The 24,250-nt window shown below is 39.5% G+C and overlaps 2 protein-coding genes across 2 annotated transcripts in view; both read left to right on the forward strand.

Annotated features, from left to right (window-relative positions):
• Window positions 1-2,842, forward strand: part of LOC306919302 (uncharacterized protein) — a 21,694-nt gene extending 18,852 nt beyond the window's left edge. Inside the window, exons 3-4 of the mRNA XM_079532102.1 lie at window positions 1-28; window positions 882-2,842. The exon at window positions 1-28 is cut by the window's left edge and continues 116 nt beyond it. Of these exons, the coding sequence (XP_079388228.1) occupies window positions 1-28; window positions 882-2,161 (1,308 nt within the window). The 3' untranslated portion in view covers window positions 2,162-2,842. The remainder of the gene's footprint in view (window positions 29-881) is intronic.
• An 18,605-nt stretch (window positions 2,843-21,447) lies between these two features.
• LOC306919418 (cysteine/serine-rich nuclear protein 3-like) lies at window positions 21,448-24,250 on the forward strand (the record flags this gene model as incomplete). Its single annotated transcript, XM_079532203.1, has 2 exons — window positions 21,448-22,621; window positions 24,234-24,250. 2 exons carry the CDS (start codon window positions 21,448-21,450, stop codon window positions 24,248-24,250), a joined length of 1,191 nt encoding a protein of 396 aa, XP_079388329.1.

Here is a 24,250-nt window from a genome sequence, read left to right on the forward strand (position 1 = left end):
CAACCTGTAGTAAAGTTGTACCGTATAGGTATGTGCTGTTTTGTTTACTTACTTACATAAAGGGATATTTCACTTTCAAAATAATTGTGGGTAATGTTATCGTCTACTCAGGCTTTTTGTGAACACTTTGGACAGTTTTGAATTTGCTCAATTCAGTATTTAGATATTTTATATTCATTTTTATCAGACAAGCCCATTGTAACTTCAAACTCCATTTTAACCATCGTAGATACACAGAAAACACCCATCCCTGGTTCTAGTGACTGATATTGTCCTTCCTTAGAGAGGGACAGCCATAGCTGAATGGGTAGAGAGCCCGTCTAGGAAACAGAATGTACCACAGTGATGTTGTTAGGTCTGCAGTGGGTCCCAGGACCCACGGGTGGGAGTCCTAATATAAATTGTATTTTTTGTTGTTTCATATTATTATTATTATTATATTATTATACAAATCATGCATCAACTAAAGATTAAGACCTGGAGTCACCACTACACACTATGTATGACACACTCAAATATCATTGTATTATTGGAACATGTGTGTTGAAACTTCCAACAACCAGTTTGAGTTTGTGTCAATTGTTTTCAGTTTTATTTTATTTTGTTCTTGTAGTGTAGATTTGTCATAACCTTCTGTTGAACACTTGTTACTTATTTGTAACTATTCAAATGTAACATTATAATCAATACAAACAAAAGATGTCTTCTAAAATCTATACTTGGACAAGTAAGTAAATGTTCTTGTCCAAATGACAAGTGGCTCAAAATGTAATGTCAAGCCCTGAAAACTGTCTTTGATTAGAAATGGAGAAGATGATGTTCCTCCAAAAATGCAAAGTTCAAACATTAAAGGTTTTTCTCTCTTTGTGTCTTTTTTCTAGTCGTCCCGCACCTCCCTGTGTGTAAAGAGGAGGTTTTCACTGAACAACCGGAGAGGCGCTCCAGTCTGGTCCAGGAGGAACCACAACCACCACAGATTAAAGAGGAACAAGAGGAGCTACTTCAAAGACCAGTGGAGGCTGATGGGTCAACGTTGACATTACTAGCAGTGAAAAGTGAAGATGATCATGATGATGAAAACAGAGAGACAGAGCCTGTAGCCGGCACCTCAACTCAGCACATGAAAACACAAGCTGATGTAGAGGACTGTGGAACATCACAACCAACTGGTGATGACCAGCTCCTCTCGTCACACTGTTCTGAATCTGACACTGAAGACAGTGATGAGTGGCAGGAGCCCAGTGAAGGTCAGTCAACTTTAAACACACTGAAATCACACAAGACACAACATGTGGAAGGACAAATATTGTCTTTGAGCAGCAAGCTGTCCAAGGACCTGAAATCATCAAAACAAACTCACTCCATGAGGAGCCACACAGGGAAGAAACACTTTAGTTGTACAGACTGTGGCAAATGTTTTAATCGTAAGGAAAATCTGACGAGGCACACAATGATTCATACAGGGGAAAAGCCCTTCACTTGTACAGTTTGTTGTAAAGGCTTTATTCAGAGTGGTGATCTAAAAAAACACATGATGACTCATAAAGGAGAAAAGCCCTTTACTTGTAACGTGTGTGGTAAAGGCTGTACACATAGTAGTGATCTAAAAACACACATGATGACTCATAAAGGAGAAAAGCCCTTTACTTGTAACGTGTGTGGTAAAGGCTTTCGTAACATCAGTCATCTAAAAACACACATGATGACTCATACAGGGGAAAAACCCTTTACTTGTAACGTGTGTGGTAAAGGCTTTGCTCAGGGTGGTGCTCTAAAATCACACATGAGGACTCATACAGGGGAAAAGCCCTTTACTTGTAACGTGTGTGGTAAAGGCTTTGCTCAGGGTGGTCATCTAAAAACACACATGAGGACTCATACAGGGGAAAAGCCCTTTACTTGTAACGTGTGTGGTAAAGGCTTTGCTGAGGGTGGTGCTCTAAAATCACACATGAGGACTCATACAGGGGAAAAGCCCTTTACTTGTAACGTGTGTGGTAAAGGCTGTCTTCACACCGGTAATCTAAAATTACACATGAGGACTCATACAGGGGAAAAGCCCTTTACTTGTGACGTGTGTGGTAAAGCCTTTGCTATGAGTGGTCATCTAAAAAGACACATGAGGACTCATGCAGGGAGGAAACCCTTTAGTTGCAGTTAGTGCCAAATGCTTGGGTCAAAATGCACATCTGAGGATAATGAGGAGGAATCATACAGGGAAGAAGTGGTTATTTGTAATAGTAATAAATGCACATTTTCCCCATGAACCCATTTGAGTTGACACATGATATAACATCATTCATTCTATTCCAGGATGACAATGACCGGTAGATACTAAAGCAGTGGAATCACATAATCTGACAATAGAGCGTCACAGTCCCGCCCCTTTCAGAACGAAGAGGGCACCAGAAGATAAGTTCCCATTAATTTCCCCATAGACATATCAAAACGTATTTATTTAAAGACCTTTTAAGCCTCGGATAAAGCAAACTCAGATTGTGACAAATCATGACAATGACAACAAATGTTGGTCCGGACAAATAATTAGAAATAAGAAAAACTGTGTTACCCTCCCCTTTTTGTTCTAATTTGTTTGGCCCAATTATATTTTGTTTATTGTTATTATTTGTCACCATCCGAATTTAAAGACCACCACAATTTAGTTTCTTGTTATCTTTTTGTATGTAAAACCTATATAAACATGGCAGAGAAAGTTTTTGTCTTTGGTAGATTATTTCTCTATGGTAACACTGTTTAATTATACCGTTGGATGTTTCAGACGTTATACCTTTATACGTTTGGAAACTCAAAACAATTCAATGGCAACAGAAGGTTTGGCATTGGCAGAGATTTGTCACATTTGTTGTGGGTGTATCCCACACATACTAGCATGTTCATTGTCAGCGTGTAGATTCATAAACCAAGTGTGATGCTATGGTAACACATTTTCCTGCACATTAGATTTGTTTCTTCAGTATTTTGTTTCTTTCTGTTTTCTTTTTTTTCAGGATTTGGAAAGTGAAAGTGGTTCAATGTGTTTTATAAATATTGAACCAATGTTAAGTACTAACAAGAGCTTGTGACTAAATAAATAACTATTTTGCGTCTGTTGGAATGAAGGTTCTTTCATATTCTGCAAACTGCCTACAACTGCTACAGTTTTTCCTCATTTTTTTTTTCTTTAACCTGTACTACCTATACTCAAGGTATTAATAATATTATAAGTGCTGAGTCCTCATTCTTTTCCTCCGTTATGTTTGTTTAGTCCGACTAGCTCCAGGCTATCTAGACTCTTCCTTATCGCTGTAATGGCAGCTCAGATACCAGATACTCTATACAGAGTATCTGGTATTTTTGTAACCTCCAAAAGAAAAACTAAAAACAAGAAAAAAATATATTATGAGACCATCACTGCGTCAAATGTAATTCAAAAAATGTAAAATGTTACAGAAAATATACAATATTCAAAATTGGCCAAATCGTCACCTATCTAAGAAAGGATTAGAAATACATTTTCACAATATGGAACAGTGTCAAACAAGATGTAATGACTCAAATCCTACTGCTTGGCAGGGTGGGGGCGGGTGCCCCATTTAAAATATATATTATTTTGGGGGGTGTCCCTAGTTCAAACATGATTTTTTGGGGGTGTCTCCAGTTCAGTTATTAAGGGGCCAAGCTAAATGGCCTATCGTCCCTTATTGTAGTTGTCTGTTTTTAAGGGGCCGTGCCCGAAGTGCCTGGCCCCTTAAAACAAAATTGCATTTCTGGCTTAACCGTGCAGTCGGTTTTCGTGAAACTTGGCAATATGGTAGAGGGGTATGCTAAACGGTGAGAATGCAAAGCCCACGGCCATTGGTCAAAGGGTGGCGCTATAGCACTCAATCATTAGCACTCAAATGCAAAATTTGAACAGGTATAGCTCCGTTTGACCGCCAACAGTAAAACTTGGATAGACATATGCGTCTCCTCATGTCGAACAACTTTCGTGTCCTGACTTTTGACCTCTGACCCTGGCTAATGCTGCATTCACATGGAATCAGGCAAGCAGTAGATCAGGCAAACCGTAAGTCATTTTAGTGGATGGGAGCAGGACGGTAAACGGAACAGGACGGCACGGCAGACCGGCAGCGGCAGACGGCATCAATGTTAAAATATTTAATCTTTTTACCGTGCCGTCCAGCAGGTTTTGCCGTTTGCCGTCTACCGCTTGCCTGATTCCATGTGAATGCAGCATTAGATCACCCACTATTTTGAATTATACATATTTTCTTATGTCAGCGCTCCAGGCCAAACCATGTAGTTGTTTTACACGAAATGTGGCAATATGTTAGAGGGCTATGTCACCCTGCTTAGACACAAAGCCCACAACCATTGGACAAAGGGTGGCACTGTAGCACTCGATTGAAAATCAGGCATAGCTCATGAACCACCAGCTGATTAACCACCAGTAATAATTACTAGGTAATTAGTACTAATACATAGATAATAATTTAGACTCGCTAGTTTTCCACGGTCGGTAATGTTGTTGAACAAACATGTTGTCGTGCCTCTCGGGAATTGTTGATGTTTGTGCCTTTATTACACATTCTATATTACAGTAGGAACAGAAAGCTTGGTGGAAATGTCTCCCAAAGGAGGTGAAAAGCGTCAAATGGAGTCTGTACGGCTGAAGATAAATGAACAGCTAGCGTCGGTGGGAGAGGAGATATTGTTTGTTGTGCACAAACAGCAGCGTGGCGCTGCTGTTGTTTGTAGTGTGGAGCTTAGCGTCAGAGTGTTTGTGTTGGAGCGCCTCAGCGCGGTGGGAGAATTCATGGTCAACCTCTTCCAGAGAGAGATGGAGACACTAGAAACTCTGCTGGAGACACAAAACAAACGGCTGGACATTGATTTTGATATGGACATCGATCTACACACTGCAGGTTAGTAGACTCTGAACAACACCAGCTTAGCTAGCCCCATATGTGCCCTCTCCCTACGCTCATTCTGTAGCTCCGAGATGAGGTCACAGAAAGAGCCCCTCCCACCCCGTTCAGAGACGGCGCATGTTTCCACAATTCCCCATTGCTTACCCTTTTCTAAACAATTAACCAAAACCTTGAAGTGACGTTCCGGGTTTACACTAATTCAACGTCAACAACGGAAAAGAAAATCCAACTTTAAACGGTTACACGAGCGCTACAGCGGTTGTTTAGCATGTTTTTCAAGGAAGTTGAAAAGCTTTAGCGCCTCCCCGGCGCCTCCCCTGGTTGAAAATGTCCAACTGACTTCAGTTCACTCGACATGCCCGCGCACACGCACCAATCCCTTGATAAACATGGAAGCGGCTGACTAAACCAACCGCTGTAACGCTCGTAACCGTTTAAAGTTGGATTTTCTTTTCCGTTGTTGACGTTGAATTAGTGTAAACCCGGAACGTCACTTCAAGGTTTTGGTTAATTGTTTAGAAAAGGGTAAGCAATGGGGAATTGTGGAAACATGCGCCGTCTCTGAACGGGGTGGGAGGGGCTCTTTCTGTGACCTCATCTCGGAGCTACAGAATGAGCGTAGGGAGAGGGCACATATGGGGCTACAGCTTAGCTAATAATAGCATTAAGCTATCTGAACTGAACTACATTTACCATTAGTTATACTAGCCCTAGAATGTCTGTGAACATACATAAATTACATATATTCCTGTATACACAGCCATAGATCGGATGCCTCCGCTCCCAGTGAGCAAGGAGACATGGGTGGCATAAATGTGCTCTGCACTCCGTTTGTACTCACCCAATAAATAATTCCAAAGACGTGGAGTGAGATATTGTCCTCTAGTTTCACATCCATGTAAAAGTTCTGGCAGAAAACGCTTATTTATTCAAATATCTCTCATCTTTTCAAACATCTCTCATATCTTTTCACAGGGTTGCACACGGACGACATTTTCTCAGGGCGAGGGGTCCGGAATGACAGCTGGACTTCCATTTATGACAGTCACTCGCAGGGCAGAGTTTTCTGCTGCAGCCTAGGCTCCAGAGACACAGCGCGCGCAGTGCCTTTTAAATCCATTCTCTGCAGCTGTAAGAAATTAATTAATATCAAACCGAAAGAGCACGTTTCATAAGGGCGTATTTCATTCTAAAGGACAAGTGTAGGTTACATTAATGATAATAAAACATATCTTTTAAACGATGGTTATCCTGACAAAATGAATAGGAGAATAAATGTCATATTTGAGTTGAGAAAAGCACTTTGAGTTACTCTGCTGATGCTACCTTCTCTCTCCTCCTGTCTGTGTGTAAAGAGGTTTCATCTGAATATGAGGAGAGGAGATCCAGTCTGGTCCTGGAGGAACCACAACCTCCACAACATCAGGAGAGGAGATCCAGTCTGGTCCTGGAGGAACCACACCCTCCACAGATTAAAGAAGAACAACAGGAGAGGAGATCCAGGAGGAACCACAACCTCCACAGATTAAAGACGAACAGGAAGAGGAGACTGGTGAGTCAACTTTGACATTATTACGTAGGAAGATGTGGTGCAATACTCTCTCAGGTAAAACATTTTTTTATTTGTATTAGTATTATTCTAACAAGACTCCCCCCCCCCCCCATAACTTGTGCGTGAGACCATTTTAAGGCTGTCCCCAAACATTCAGGGTTCGAACGTTCGCTCGTTAGGGTTGGCACTCGAATCTTAATTAATGGGCTTGAACCATTCACTTTGTTTGTTTTTTTTCTCCTTTTTTTTAACTCGAAAATATATCTCGGCGAGATATATCTGACAGGCATTCAAAAGGAACTCAAATGAGATGTTAACGTCCTGTAAGTAGACTTAGAAGTAAAACTAGTGTTGACTAATCATTACAAGTGGCTCTTATTTTGAAGAGGAAGTCAGTGCACAGGAAGTCCGTTTCAATTTACAATTAGAATTTAGGCATTTAGCAGACGCTCTTAATCCAGAGCGACTTACATTAAGCAATAACAAAAGCATGGCATACATCACATATATAAAAAGTAGTTATCATGAATCATGCGTAAACTAAGAACGTAACAGTGGAGTATCTATGTAAACTATACATACTATACTATATTATATATTATACATGTGTACTATAAAGTGCTATGACTACATAAAATGCAATTCTAGTGCTGTCTACGTAACAAGCTATAAGTCTGTTTAAAATACTATCTAAGTCTACATAAAGTGCTATCTAAGGGGCTAGGCTAGGGCAAGTGCTACGGGCCAGGAGAAGTGCTACGGGTCAGTTGTAAACAAGCTACTATGACACTTTCCCAAAGTTACGTGCTTCTCTCATAGTCATAGTGGTAAACCATGCATCTTGAACAACACTGGGATACTTATGGAACCTGCAGCAGTAGGTGAGTAATTACTTTTATCTATGTTGGAAGTTTGTTTTGGTTTGGTTGAGCTGCTAACAAAAGTCCTCCTTCTGCTTAACGACTAGCCTACACAAATACACTGTCTGTGAGCATCTTTATCTTTTGCATCTGCCCGTGTGTGGGAAGCATAACATTGTGGCGTAGAAACGTCCGTATGCAGCTTGAATGTCCCTCCTAAAGGCCTCACCGTGGGGTTGTTGGGCTTCCTTCTCACGGAAGACACATGCTGGGGCGCCAACCCATACTGATCCCGGGTGCCATCTACATTCCGGCTGTCACCCGTCTCTCCGGTGGTCACCAGACTATTCCTGGTTGTTCAGTTGTTCAGTAAACCTTTATTGAATGATAAGTACAAGTTGTTTTTACTGGTGATTTCTACAGTGTCTAGAGAGATGGCCTCCAAAAGACATTCAACGGTGTCAGAGGAACAGCCAGAGGTGGACCAAAGACGTGGACTGTTTGATGCAAAGATGCAACCTGTAGTAAAGTTATACCGTATAGGTATGTGCTGTTTTGTTTACTTACTTACATAAAGGGATATTTCACACAAAATAATTGTGGGTAATGTTCTACCTCGGGCTTTTTGTGAACACTTTGGACAGTTTTTAATTTGCTCCATTCAGTATTTAGATATTTTATATTCATTTTTTGAGCAAAGCCCATTGTAACTTCAAACTCCATTTTATAGTAAGGGCATTTTATCAGGTATTTGACAAATCTGGGAACTAAATCGTTACCAAGAAATTTCTTCACCAATGTGTTTCTAAAGGTGTCTAATAACATGTACTAAAAGTTTGAAATTCAACTCCCGTGGGAAATTGAGTTATTAGCATAATATGCATAATATGCCCATAACATCCTATATAAGGCAAAACAGTCCAAATTTCATCATTCTTTAAGTAGCATGTGACATATGAAACTAGGGTGATTGCATGATTCTGAATCCATTCCAAGCATTAGTTTTGCACAAAAAACACTCCTTGGGCTAAATTAGGCCATATCCACTTGACCAAATGTGCTGACCTCATCACGTTTGTGTGGCCGTTTTCCTCCCAAGGAGTGTTTTTTGTGCAAAACTAATGCTTGGAATGGAATGGAAAATGAAAAATGCAAAGTTCAAACATTAAAGGTTTTTCTCTCTTTGTGTCTTTCTTTCTAGCCGTCTCGCACCTCCCTGTGTGTAAAGAGGAGGTTTTCACTGAACAACCGGAGAGGAGCTCCAGTCTGGTCCAGGAGGAACCACAACCACCACAGATTAAAGAGGAACAAGAGGAGCTACTTCAAAGACCAATGGAGGCTGATGGGTCAACGTTGACATTACTAGCAGTGAAAAGTGAAGATGATCATGATGATGAAAACAGAGAGACACAGCCTGTAGCCGGCACCTCAACACATGCAAACACAAGCTGATGTAGAGGACTGTGGAACATCACAACCAACTAGTGACGACCAGCTCCTCTCTTCACACTGTTCTGAATCTGACACTGAAGACAGTGATGACTGGCAGGAGACCAGTGAAGGTCAGTCAACTTTAAACACACTGAAATCACACAAGACACCACATGTGGAAGGACAAAGATTGTCTTTGAGCAGCAAGCTGTCCAAGTACCTGAAATCATCAAAACATACTCACTCCATGAGGAGCCACACAGGGAAGAAACGCTTTAGTTGTACAGACTGTGGCAAGTGTTTTAATGGTAAGGAAAATCTGACGAGGCACACAAGGATTCATACAGGGGAAAAGCCCTTCACTTGTACAGTTTGTGGTAAAGGCTTTATTCAGAGTGTTAATCTAAAAACACACATGAGGACTCATACAGGGGAAAAGCCCTTTACTTGTAACGTGTGTGGTAAAGGCTTTGCTCAAAGTGTTACGCTAACATCACACATGAGGACTCATACAGGGGAAAAGCCCTTTACTTGTAATGTGTGTGGTAAAGGCTTTATTCAGAGTAGTGGTCTAAAATCACACATGAGGACTCATACAGGGGAAAAGCCCTTTAATTGTAACGTGTGTGGTAAAGGCTGTCTTAACATCGGTAATCTAAAAACACACATGATGACTCATACAGGGGAAAAGCCCTTTACTTGTAATGTGTGTGGTAAAGGCTTTGCTCAAAGTGGTGATCTAAAAAAACACATGAGGACTCATACAGGGGAAAAGCCCTTTACTTGTAACATGTGTGGTAAAGGCTTTGCTCTGTGTTTTAATCTAAAAGCACACATGAGGACTCATACAGGGGAAAAGCCCTTTATTTGTAATGTGTGTGGTAAAGGCTTTATTCAGAGTGGTAATCTAAAAGCACACATGAGCACTCATACAGGGGAAAAGCCCTTTACTTGTAACGTGTGTGGTAAAGGCTTTGCTCAGAGTGTTACTCTAAAAACACACATGAGGACTCATACAACCCTTTAGTTGCAGTAAGTGGCAAATGCTTGGGTCAAAATGCACATCTGAGGATAATGAGGAGGAATCATACAGGGAATAAGTGGTTAGTTGTAATAGTAATAAATGCACATTTTCCCCATGAACCCATTTGAGTTGACAGACAATTGAATGATTATTCATTCTATTCCAGGATGACAGTGACAGATAGATACTAAAGCAGTGGAATCACATAATCTGACAATAGAGCGTCACAGCCCCGCCCCTTTCAGAACGAAGAGGGCACCATAAGAATTTCCCATTAATTTCCCCATAGACATTTCATAAAGTATTTATTTAAAGACCTTTTAAGCCTTGGAAAAAGCCAACTCGGATGGTGACGAATCATGACAATGAACAACAAATGTTAGGCCGGACAAATAATTAGATATTCACCGATATGTGCACTGCGATGCTCGATATCAACATGAGTGATTAAAGACATCACAATTTAGTTTATTCTGTATCTTTTTGTATGTTATATTAGTAGATTATTTCGCTATGGTAACACTGTTTAATTATACCGTTGGATGTTTCAGACGTTATGCCTTTATACGTTTGGAAACTCAAAACAGAACACAATAGAGGGTATGCGTGTGACATCATCAAACCAGGAAGTTATGCAGGAACGCCTACTGAGTGGCAAAAACTACTTTCTGGCCTTGACAGCCCATACATCCACAAAGAAAAGTCTTATCTGATTGCATTAAACAACATTAAACAATGTTAAACTCACTTTGCCTGTTGCTTTGCCACTCGATTTGCCACTCGATGTGCCATTCACTTTAAGAATGCGCATACTCTCTATAGCAAAATAAAGTTTGGCATTGGCAGAGATTTGTCACATTTGTCATGGGTGTATCCCACACATACTAGCATGTTCATTGTCAGCTTGTAGATTCATAAACCAAGTGTGATGCTATGTTAACACATTTTGCTGCACATTGTGAGCTTGTAGATTTGTTTCTTCAGTATTTTCTTTTTCTTTCTCTTTTTTTTCAGGATTTGGAAAGCGAAAGTGCTTTTATGTGTCTGTGTTTTATAAATATTGAACCAATGGTAAATGTACAAGAGCCACACAAGAGCTTGTGACTAAATATTAACTATTTTGGGTCCATTGGAATGAAGGTTCTTTCATATTCTGCACACTGCCTACAACTGCTAGTTTTTCTCATTTTTATTTTATTTTGTTCTTTAACCTGTACTATACTCAAGGTATTTTAATTAACTTATTTTAATTCCATCCATTATTATTATTATTATTATTATTAGGGATCCACTGGTTAATAAAGTAGCAATCTGTAGAATATCCTTTTTCTCACGTATAATGAGAAAGAAGTTAATTTATTTAATTTCAACCTCAAGACTAAAGGCTAATACAACTTTGCAAGAATATTATAAAAGCCATTTTTGAGTGGTGCAACCACTCCTATAGACAGCTATGTGTGTGACTTGGGTCTGTCCCGGTGTCCCTGTATCCCTGTCGGAGCACGCAAATAGCGTTTGTTCACCACCAAGTGTCACTGTTGCACAGCCTAACACACAGACACACACCAGGCCAGGGAGGAGGGCTTGTACTGTACAGTACAGTACAGTACAGTACAGTACAGTACAGTACAGTACAGTACAGTACAGTACAGTACAGCACCACTCACTTCAGACGGGTCTGATTTGTATTGATGGTCGAGCAAGGTAATCTAAACACACCAAACGTGACTCAACAAACTTTCAACCATGACACACACAACTCATTCAACTAACACAAGAGACAATGCACAATTAACGCAAATGATTATGGACCATGACACGCTGGAATTTAAAACATGTGAATACACTGACCATAAGCTACTGGACATAGAAAATGACATAGACCCGGACAATCATTTCTTTTCCAGCATCAATGACAATTGCTACTATTACACTGATGAACAATACAACCAGTCAATCAAGGCTGATGGACAGCTATCAATAATCCACTTCAATAGCAGAAGCATGTACGCTAACTTCACAAAAATCAAGCAATACTTAAGTCACTTTATACAACCGTTTAATATAATTACCATATCAGAAACGTGGATTGATGTTGATAAAGGTGTGGATTTCGAGTTGGCGGGTTATGAATTTAATTATATAAATAGAAATATTAAAGGTGGAGGAGGGGTAGCTGTGTATGTGGACTGCAACTTGAACTACAAAGTGGTAGAAAATATGACAACTGTGATTGATAACTTAGTAGAATGTTTAACAGTCGAAATAATTGTAGAAAATAGTAAAAATGTATTAATTAGTTGTATTTATAGAGCACCAGATACTAGTATTGAGGTTTTTAAGGACTGGATAGAAGAGATGTATACATTAAATAATCAAAAAGTACTATTTATATCTGGTGATACTAATATTGATCTTTTGAAATCAAACAATCATAGAATGACTGAGGAATTTATTAATACCATGTACAGTTTAGGCTTACATCCAAACATTACCAGACCCAGCAGGATCACGCCCCATAGTGCTACATTAATAGATAATATATTCACTAATGATATAGATAACAAAACAATGAGCGGACTATTAATTAATGATATAAGTGATCATCTACCTGTTTTTACCGTCTATGAATGTAATTTTAAAAGAAATAGGTCAGACTGCAAACTCCAATTTAGAAGAGTAAGAACGGATGATGCCATCAATGCACTTAAGAATGATTTAAATGCACAAGATTGGGAATCTATATATACAGTAAATGATATTGATAGTGCATATGATAACTTCTTAAAGATATTCAATGTATTATTTGATAAAAATTGTCCACTTAAACAGTATAGCAGAAAACAAAATTATATAGACCAACCATGGATTACTAAAGGACTACAAAATGCATGCAAAAAGAAAAACACTTTGTATAGAGAATTTATTAAAAGAAGAACTAAAGAGGCAGAAGATAAATATAAAAAATATAAAAATAAGTTAACAAATATTATAAGGAGATGCAGGAAAGATTATTATAGCAAACTATTAGATAACAATAAAAATAATATTAAAGGAATATGGAATATACTAAATAGTATTATTAGAAATGACTCTGGGAATGTAAATTATCCGCAATATTTTTCTGATAAGGGCACTAAAAATTATAATAAGGAGGAGGTAGTAAATAGTTTTAATAATTTCTTTGTAAATGTAGGACCAAAATTGGCTGAAAATATTTCTGATCCTGTGACATCTGAGGAATACACTGATAATATCATAGAAAGGAATCCCTGTTCAATGTTTCTTACAGCAATAGGAGAGAGAAATCATAGACATTGTTGATAACTGTAGTAATAAAATGTCCACTGACTGTAATGATATAGATATGAAACTAGTAAAGAAGATAATTGGAGGGATTTCTAAACCATTAACATACATCTGCAATTTATCTTTTCAAACTGGTACATTTCCAAACGGCATGAAAATAGCTAAAGTCATACCACTGTTTAAATCTGGAGACAGACACAACTTCACAAATTACAGACCTGTATCGTTACTTCCACAGTTCTCCAAAATTTTAGAAAAACTGTTCAACAATAGATTAGATACATTCATTGAAAAACACAGTCTACTCAGTGACAGTCAATACGGATTTAGAGCAAACAGATCAACAGCAATGGCATTGATGGACTCGATTGAGGAGATCACTAATTCCATAGATGAATATAAGTATGTAGCTGGAGTATTTATAGATCTTAAAAAAGCATTTGATACTATTAATCATGACATATTAATTAATAAATTGGAAAGATATGGGATTAGAGGAGGAGTATTGGATTGGGTACGAAGCTATTTAAGTGACAGGAAACAATTTGTGAAGTTGGGTGAGTCTGTCTCTTCATGCTTGGGCATTGCTTGTGGAGTCCCCCAGGGGTCGGTATTGGGTCCTAAACTGTTTATTATGTATATAAATGATATGTGTGATGTGTCTAATATATTGAAAATGGTAGTTTTCGCAGATGACACTAACATTTTTTGTTCCGGAAAAAATCTACATGAGCTATTGGACCTGGTCACTTCAGAATTATGCAAGTTAAAAAGGTGGTTTGATAAGAATAAATTGTCACTAAATCTGGCTAAAACAAAACTAATGATATTCAGTAATTACAAAATAGATAATCAAGTAAATATACAGATAGATGGTGTTGAAATTGAGAGAGTTTCTGAGAACAAATTTCTTGGTGTAATAATTGATGATAGAATTAACTGGAAGTCTCATATTAAATATATATATAATAAATTATCTAGAAGTCTTTCAGTTTTAAATAAAGCAAAGCACCTTTTGAACTATAAGTCACTACGTATGCTATACTGTTCCCTGGTTTTGCCGTACCTAAACTACTGTACAGAGGTTTGGGGGAATACTTATAAAACTTCACTTAATGCAATAACTATACTTCAAAAACGAGCTATAAGAATTATACATAATGCTGGATATAGAGATCACACTAATATATTATTTTTAAACTCATATCTTTTAAAATTCATGGATATAATAGAATATAAAACTGCCCTTATAATGTACAAAGCAAGGAATAATCAACTCCCTGGAAATATTCAGGTGATGTTCTCTGATAGAGAGGGGGGCTATAATTTAAGGGGGAAACTAAATCTAAAAACCAGAGTGGCTCGGACAACACTAAAATCATTTTGTATTTCAATATGTGGAGTAAAACTATGGAACAGTATGCATGTGGAACTCAAGCAATGCCCAAGTGTGAACCAGTTAAAAAAAATATATAAAGAATGCATTATTATGAGGTATAGAGATGAAGAGTTACAATGACACAGATAATTATAATATATAGATAATATATAATATATAGATATAATTTAGATAATTGTACTTGTATATATATATATAAGAATATATATATGATGTGCCGAATGTATGTATTATATGGAATATATAGAGTATTTTGTATTGATAATGTTATATATAATTGAATACCTATTTGATTTAGTTTATACCATGTTGGTATTTATGTAATGACGTCAATGACGCTGAATTTAAGTTATCAAGGGGTAGGGTTTTATAAGTTTTCTAACTTCTCCCTACTCCTTTCCGAACATATATAAAAGTAAAAAAAATAATAATAATAATAATAATAATAATTATACTTGCAGCCAGTGAGGCTTGGTTTTTTTTGTTGTTGTTTTTTTGGAATATTATTTTATTTGTTCTATATTGAACTTATTTTAATTCTTTGACTTTTGTCAATTTTTTTATAATGTTCGGAATAAAGTTTTTCATTCATTCATTCATTCATTGAACAATTGCTCGCTCACTCACCTTTGCAGATGTAGTGTTTCTCATGCAGCAGGGATTGAACCCCGGTCTCCCACTCGCCAGACCGACACACAACCTGTCGTGCCAACAGGGCTGAGCCTGATTGGCACTGAGGGCTGTTGTGGGCCAGGTCTTGACTGGGTGCTACACAGAGGTAAAAAATATATCCGATTTCATCAGAGCTTATGAATCTGTCTATTTGATTAATATCATAGCACTGTCTTATGTCCGAATGACTGGGGAAATGGATCAAATCTGGACACACGACACAGCTATAATTTCTTTGTCAGATGGTAAGTCCACTGATGCGTTCTTGTGATGATATGTTGTCATGAAATATTAAATGATTCACGGGACATTTGGAGTTACCGAGGAATGCATGTCTGGCGTTCATGTTGTGATCAATATACAGTAGCCTACAGTATAGCCCTATTGGCCCCACAACTGATCAGCCTAAGTATTAAGCCATGCTCTGCAAGCCAGCTCTCCTCCAAAGGTGAGATATGAGCAGGCTGCCTCGTTGGGAACAGATGCACGACCATTTTGTCGTGGTATTTATATAAGTCACACATTCAACAAGCTTTGAACTGAGCAGATTGGGCAGATTGGTCAAAACATCTTTAAAACAGCCACATTTTGCATTTATTTCACCATAGTAAATGCTACTTTCATGGACTGAAGAGGGCAGTTTTTTATAGACGGGTAAAGGGGCAGTGGCTGAAGCCTATGCACGTGCCTGCCTTTTCTTAACGGTCACCAGTGGACCTAGAATACAGTGTTTTGGGGGTCTTCTCCTGGCTGGCAGGCCGGCCGGCCGGCCGGAGGATTGACATTAAAGATGTGGATTGATCCATCATGATATGCTGTGGTCTCACTCTTTCTACCAACACCTCTTAGTGCGGCGACACATTCCCATGATGACAGTCTGTTAAGATGTGATCTTTATTGTCTGTATATATGTAAATGATAAAACCCTTATTCTGAAGTGCCACACCGGAAGTACCGGATATGCCTGTTACCCAATGTGTATATAATGACGCTGCTAATAAAGATGCTCAAGTTATTATGGTCACGAGCTGAATGTAAGTGCTGAGTCCTCATTCTTTTCCTCCGTTATGTTTGTTTAGTCCGACTAGCTCCAGGCTATCTAGACTCGTCCTTATCGCTGTAATGGCAGCTCTGCTAACACAGTCTATACAGAGTATCTGGTATTTGTGTAACCTCCAAAAGAAAAACTAAAAACAAGAACAAGTTATATTATGAGACCGTCACTGCGTTAATGTAATTAAAAAAATAATAATAATTGACAGAAAATATACAATATTCAAAATTGGCCAAATCGTCACCTATCTAAGAAAGGATTAGAAATTAATTTTCACAAGTTATTAAGGGGCCAAGCTAAATGGCCTATGGTCCCTTATTGTAGTTGTCTTTTTTTAAGGGGCCGCGCCCGAAGTGCCTGGCCCCTTAATAACAAAATTGCATTTCTGGCTTAACCGTGCAGTCGGTTTTCGTGAAACTTGGCAATATGGTAGAGGGGTATGCTAACGGTACGGCACGGCAGCCTGGCAGCCAGATCAGGTGACGGTAGCGGCAGACGGCATCAATGTTAAAATATTTAATCTTTTTACCGTGCCGTCCAGCAGGTTTTGCCGTCTACCGCTTGCCCGATTCCATGTGAATGCAGCATTAGATCACCCACTATTTTGAATTATACATATTTTCTTATGTCAGTGCTCAAGGCCAAACCATGCAGTTGTTTTTCACGAAATGTGGAAATTGTTAGAGGGCTATGTCACCCTGCTTAGACACAAAGCCCACAACCATTGGACAAAGGGTGGCACTGTAGCACTCGATTGAAAATCAGGCATAGCTCATGAACCACCAGCTGATTAACTACCAGTAATAATTACTAGGTAATTAGTACTAATACATAGATAATAATTTAGACTACCTGATGTTGGTGTCCAGTTATCGGTGGTGGACAAAGTAGCCTACGTTTGCTCAAGTATTCCTTTTAAAGACAAATTAGTGAAATTACAAAGTACCTTTTCCATTTAATATCAATGCATCATGGATTCAAATTGTCAAAAGTGTGCAAATAGCTTATCTGTCTGTCTGTCTGTCTGTCTGTCTGTCTGTCTGTTGTCACAGCCCCTGTAGTTGGCCTACTAGGGCCTGTGTGTATTCCTATAGGCCTAGGTCTTTGCTTCCCACAGGTCCTGAGCAATTGCCAATCAGTGCATTGGGAGCACCTAGCCAGTGGTCCCAGTGTGTTCTATATCTATATTTTTGAGTAATACTATCTTGTGAGACTATAAAATATTGTGCATTTTCTGTCAGAGATAGTTAGCCTATACATCCGAGACGTTTTATACTTTTGAAAGTTAACAGCAGTATTTCAATGTTTTAAACATGTTGTTTAGGCCTAAACATTTGGTGGTTTTCAAACTCTCCTTGGGTGATTGTAATCCGTGCAGGGAAGTACTCTGTCTCTGATGTCTTGGTACAGTGGACAGACGGTTAGGAAGTGTAGCTCAGTCTCTACCTCGTTTTGTAAAAAGCAAAGCAAAGTTATTTGTTTACCCAGGGTGAATGGACTAAGCTCGACGAACTTGTTTACAGCCAGACCCTGCTCATAGAACATTTCATGGTAGGTGTTCAATGCCTTGCTCAAGGGCACTTCAGGGGTGGTAATTTTAACGTGCCGGTCCGGGGATACGAACTGGCGACCTTCCGATAACAAGACCGCTCCGCAAACCGTTCGGCCACCGCTGCCCACTTGTGTGCAGTGTGTGCATAGTCTGTCTTCTCTTGGGAGCCAGGTCTCTCTCTCTCTCCTTCCATGAGAGCAGCAGCATTTGTTCAACACCCTACATTACATTTACCACACATCCACTCACTTACACTACTGATCTACTGATTAACACAAGCCACTTAATACTTTAGTATTGTTTGATGCATACGTTTATTATATTGTAAATCAATAGAGCACCGAAGTCCTGACGTCACTGCCCTCTACTATCAGTCCCTAGGTTTGTGTATTTTTTTTACAAGCATTGTAATCTCCATAGGGGGATTTTAGATCGCCTCATATAAGAACTGTGTTTGAAAAATAAACCGATCACCCCGGCCTTTTCACTCATATGGATATGAAGCATCGACTGATGGTGGAAATGTACAAATATACCCAAAGAGTAACAAAATAAGCGTTAGAAACGAGCCAAACAACCCAGAGACTACATTTCCGGGTAGGCTGCAGCCCGTCGCACAACAGAAACTGAACGTTAATTACGTTTATTTTTATTTTTATTTTATTGATATATATAATGTATCGTGGTTAGTACGAGTCGAGTCACCACCAGCTGAGCTTACGTCAACGAGGAATCTCATTAACGCAATATGTTGACAGCTGGGCGTGACGTATATGCTCAGCGACATTGCATTCATATGTAGTTTCAAGGCTTTTGCGGTCACATTAATTCCATTTTCTCCAGAAACTGGCTGTATCAAATATGAATGGACATCATTAACGACGCACAGCCACTCCCCTGACAGAAAGGCCGGGGTGGTCGGTTTATTTTTCAAACACAGTTCTTATATGAAGCGACATACAATCGCCCTATGGAGATTTCAATACAAATACAAAAATACACGAACCTGTGTGTTGGTGCCCTCTACTGAAAGTGACGTCAGACTTCGGTGCTCTATATTGGTTTGTGCACTTTTAAACAGATGTGTGTCATCTATCTATCTATCTATCTATCTATCTATCTATCTATCTATCTATCTATCTGACAGTTACACACCTCCACCACCAGGGGGCGAAAGGCATTAAGGCAACAGTGCCTGGATTCTTTATTGCGCATGCGTGAAAACTTTGACCTGGTCGGAAGTACTTGTTTGCATGACGTGGCCACGCCAGTTGTTTTCCACGGTAATGTTGTTGAACAAACAAACTGTCCAATGCCAGACAACGAGTGACCATTAACACGTTAATCTCTGCATTTTAAAGCATATAGTGAATGAAGCATCAGCCATCATCATTTAGCATGTGTACATTTTAACATGGGGAAAGAATGTGGGGTTTGTTCATTATTTAGCATTTGAAAAACATTGAATAAAAGTGCATTCATCACCACCATATTGAGAGAGAACCCTGCAAAAATGTATCAGCTTATGTTTTTGTTCAGTGTATTTTCATTCAATCCCTTCCAGTTTCACTATGACTTATATGACTGGATATGGAGACAGTAACCTCTGTTACTGAACAAACAAATAATTAATATAGGATATAATTGAATAAGTATATTGATATATCCTGATTTATCTTGACTTATCCTGATCATTTATTAATACTATGGACACATGTTTCTGCACACAGGCCTACACATTACACAATGGGATTTCACTGTAAATATAGATAAGAAATTAAATGAAACCAATAGCGCACAATAGGATATGAGACTTTGATTTGACAATATACTTATTTGCTGTTCCAGTCCTGTACATAAACCAGACCACTGTCTTCTATACTAAAGTGGAAACAAATTGAACCTACATTACAACCTAACACATAAAATACAAGGGGTGCTGTATATAGGCTACTTGTAAAAGACAAGATGTGAAGGCTTGTCTACTATTTATAAATATTGTTTGAAACAAATAGGCCTAACTGTTTTACTTCCGTGTTCTTGTTTTTAATAAATGTTTAAAGTCAAGATTTGTTTTTTATCTGTGGTTTGTAAGTGTTCCAAGATAAATTAAGATAAATGGGATGTAAATCACAGTATGAGCAGTTGTTTCTTCACCAGAGCTGGTTCTCCTTGGTTCTGATGTTACTGAATTAATGTGGAGAAATCCTCAAGATGAATGGCTCTGCTGCAGTAACAATGAATTCATATCCACTTATTCAATAGTTAGATTGTACATATGTATCCAGATACTGAGTAAGTCATTTTTGGATGAACTACTATACTGCTTTTTAAGGTTTATTATAAACCAGCAGTTGTTATGCACCATGGAAGAACTCCCAGAAAACAGCAGGTATGCTGGCACTCTTATTTATTTTACATCACAATGAAATACTGTTCTGTTTCCCACTGCATTTGATTGAGTTTTTCTTTCTCTTCTGCACTGTAATGTTTTATGTATTTTTGTTTTAGTTATGATTTTATATATGTTTCCTGATGTGTGCAAAGCACATTGAAATGCCTTGTTGGAATTTGCTATACCAATAACGTTATTTTATATTTATGCTGGCTCCTGCTTTGACTTTAAGAAACTCCTCAATGGATCACTAGACTAGTAGACTAAATATTGTTCAACCAAAGTGGACTGTTATGTTCAAGTGGACTCTGTTTTCGACCATTGAATGGTTTTTCTCCAGATTAACTGGAAAACCAGTTCTTAAAGGGGCATTCCACTCATTTTCAACATTTTACTATGTCATTATATACCTTAGAGCTGCATTAAACATGCCAAAATATTAGACAAGTTGTTTTGATTTTGTACCAAAACTCCCCAGCCACATAGACAAAGCCAACACTCAATGGAAATCAGACTTTGAATAGGGGACACATTAGCACATTCCAAACCAGCCTGGGACAAGAAGCATAGAGGTGTCACTGACACCAAATGGACCATTAGACACCGGGCTCAGGAAACAAAAGAGAAACACATGTAAATTTTTCTTTGTTGAAATGGAGCCATGGGGTGAATTAACCCCAATAAGGCTAAATAAACCAAAAGTCCTACAACATTAAGGTAAACTTAAACTCTTAAAGTTAAACTGGAGATAATCTAAGAGTGATTGGATTAGGCTTCCTTCAAGTACATGGCGAATGCACTCATTCTTTGCAATGTACTTACATACACTTACATATGTTGCGACCTTCGGTCGCAACATATGTAGGTACATTGCACTGAAGTCCCCAGGTCCCCCCAGTCGAGCTTGTACCTGTAACTTGGGGGAAGTCTATTATAATTATTACTGATTCTCCAGTAAAGACATGTTGCCTCTACAAAAACCACACTACAAATGAAAGAAACCAGAACAAGAGAACACACACCCATTGATTCTGATTGGACGGAATGAAACAATGGCCAAGTAAACCACACCCATCAACAAAGCTAATTGGCCGAATGACTATGAGTCACGCCCACCATTAGGAACACATAAAACCAGGGCTCCAGCACAACTAATCATTCTCCTAACAGAATCTTGCCTGAGGAAGGACCAACCAGTCCGAAACGTCTACTTTTCCAGCTCTCCTTTATATTTGATTCCGTCGTGAGTGAAGCGCCACCGTCGAGTCATGAGAGGTATTCTGAAAAGAAAGTTTGAGGAGGTCGACGATGAAGATCCATTCTACTCCTCCCCTCCATCATCGTCCCTGCCTTCTCCTGCCTCCACGGAATGGGATTCTGATGGGGAGAGCAGCTCCTCAGAAAGCCAGGACTTTACAACTAATGGTTCTGCTTCACCTGCTGCCAGTCAACCCATCCAGTCTATTCTGAAGAGGCCAAAGCTGGAAGGGAGGCAGAGCAACGTGCGCTTTGATCTGGTGACGGTGTTCTACTTCCCACAATGCCAGGGTTTCACTAGCGTACCCCTTCGCGGGGGTGCCAGTCTGGGCATGTTGCACAGGCACAGCACTCTCCGCAGGTACACAATGGCAGAGCACGCCCTGGAACAACGGAGTTGGCGCAGAGAGAGACTACGAGAGAGACGGAGAGAGGAGAAGCTTGAGGCTTTGAGACACCAGTTGATGGCCAATGGTACCATTGACCAGAGAGAATCTGAGCGACTGACTGCAGACCAGGTCCCAGACGGAGACACTGACGTCCACATCACCGACGCCGAGCTGGAGGATGGGAACAGCTTCCTGCAGCCGTACTCCTACAAGCACAGACAGGCACTCCTGCGAGCAGCAGGTGTGAAGCACATTGACAAAGAGGAGAAGAGACAGCTGCATTCCCTGCGTGTCTTCAGGGAGGACTCTGGATGCAATTGCCAGGGTTTCTGTGAGCCAGAGACTTGTGAATGCAGTCTGGCAGGAATCAAGTGCCAGATGGACGCATGCCTCCCATGCTGCACTAAAGACGGCTGCGCAAACATTCAGGGACGCGTAGAGTTCAACTCCAGACGCGCGCAGACCCACTACATCGACACCGTCATGAGGCTAGAACTAGAGAGGCTACTACAAGATGATACGCCTGACCAACTGGACCACCAGAGCGCGGCTCCAGAAGATCTCCAGTTGGATGTGGACCAGGGACCCCCAGCAGGGGATGCCCCGGAAAAAAGCTGTCCCTTCGGGTTTTCCGCCGAGGACGAAGGGCTTCCTCTCACCATGCCCCCCACCCCTTCCTACCATTTCAGTCCAGAGCGCTCCGTGGTGGAGGAGAACAGCTGTAGCAGCGACATGACCGACTCCTCGTGCTCCCCTTCCCAAAGCGAAGACTCGGATGACGTCGGGGGAAGCCCGGGTCTGGTTGACATGGACGATGGAGCTGCAGGGCTGGCCCACGCCCTCAGCCTCTGTGACAATGACAATGACAATGACACATATAGGGCCTTGTTTGCAGACTGGAACGGCCAGACCAAAGTCAATGAGTTTGACTTTGAGGGGTTGTTGTCGTTGGTTCACCAGCATGATGTTGTCTAGTTTGATGTCTGTGTGGATCAGACCGATTCCCTTCAGGGCCTGGAGTGCAATGGCAAGCTGCAAGACAAGAATAAAGAGCATGATCAGAAATTCAACTCAGTATCTTTGTATCAATATTTTTTCCATTACTTTAAAATGTAATTGTCAATAAAAATGTTTTGTTTTGTGTTTTCCAGGAACCAGAGGAGTATTACACAGTGCAGGAGTTAAAGGCAGAACTGCTAATAGAGGATGTTATGTATACACTTACATGTGTGATTTGCTCACTGGAAGAAGTGTTCTCCTCCCTGCGTTGCGATGCTGATGAAACATCTTGTGACGTCTTCATGGACCTGTTGAAACAAATGCTTCATCTGGATCCAGAGGGGAGGATAACACCTGACCAGGTGTTGGACCATCCCTTCATCACCATGCCTCACCTATGACCGTCTCAAGGTGTTTGTGGGGTCAACCATTGCAAATGTAATGCACTCCCAGTTATTGGTATTGGATTTTGTGTACAGTACATGTTTGACTATGACAACGCCACAATATGGTGATGTCGGCCAACACTGATCCAGACAGGACACTATGCTACCTAAGACACTTCAGTCAACGGAAACTGAGATCATGTGTGACCCATGGGGTGTACCATTTGTGATCACAGTACTCTTAGTAGTTATACTGTAAGAACACATGCACTATCACTGACTTTTACTATATGACTATATACTATACACACTGCTGTTGCAGTGCTGCTAATAGATGATGTTATGTATACACTTACATGTGTGATATTATCTGCTGCTAAGTGTTGTCTCTCACCTGCACAACAGACTGTGATTCTATATTAGTATATTATATACATTTCATGTGTTTATTTTACATTTTGTATTTAATATTGCACTTGCAAGTTTATATTGTACATACCAGTACTGTATATGACCTCACATCAAACTGCATTTGATTGAGTTTTTCTTTCTCTTCTGCACTGTAATGTTTTATGTATTTTTGTTTTAAAATAAGCATTTCTAATTGTATGTATTATTCCCTTGCACATTATGTAGGCCTATATTAGACATGTTATATTAGACATTGTGTTATGTTCACATCATTGGCTGAATTCCAACTGAGAAGAAATTAGCACAATACATTTTGTAAATAATTGTTCTATTGATATATGTTTTAAGTTGTAAACATGGTTTAAATAAAACGTGTTACCTTGAAATATGAGTTGTGTACGTTCTTAAATATGGCCCAGAACAGGTTTTAAAACATTCATATTTTCCAGTTAACTTATATCTCTACATTTATTGATTGTATACTAGATAGAACGTCCTTGCGGTCATGTTTCCATCCATCCATGTCCTATATATGTATTAGTAAAGGCTATTAAATTAGTGTCTATTTGGGGGTCCTTGGCGTGACGTTTGGGAACCACTGATATCCAGCAGGGTATAAATCCTTTTAA

Source organism: Electrona antarctica (genome assembly GCF_951216825.1).
Source record: "Electrona antarctica genome assembly, contig: scaffold_25, whole genome shotgun sequence".
NCBI classification, from domain to species: domain Eukaryota; kingdom Metazoa; phylum Chordata; class Actinopteri; order Myctophiformes; family Myctophidae; genus Electrona; species Electrona antarctica.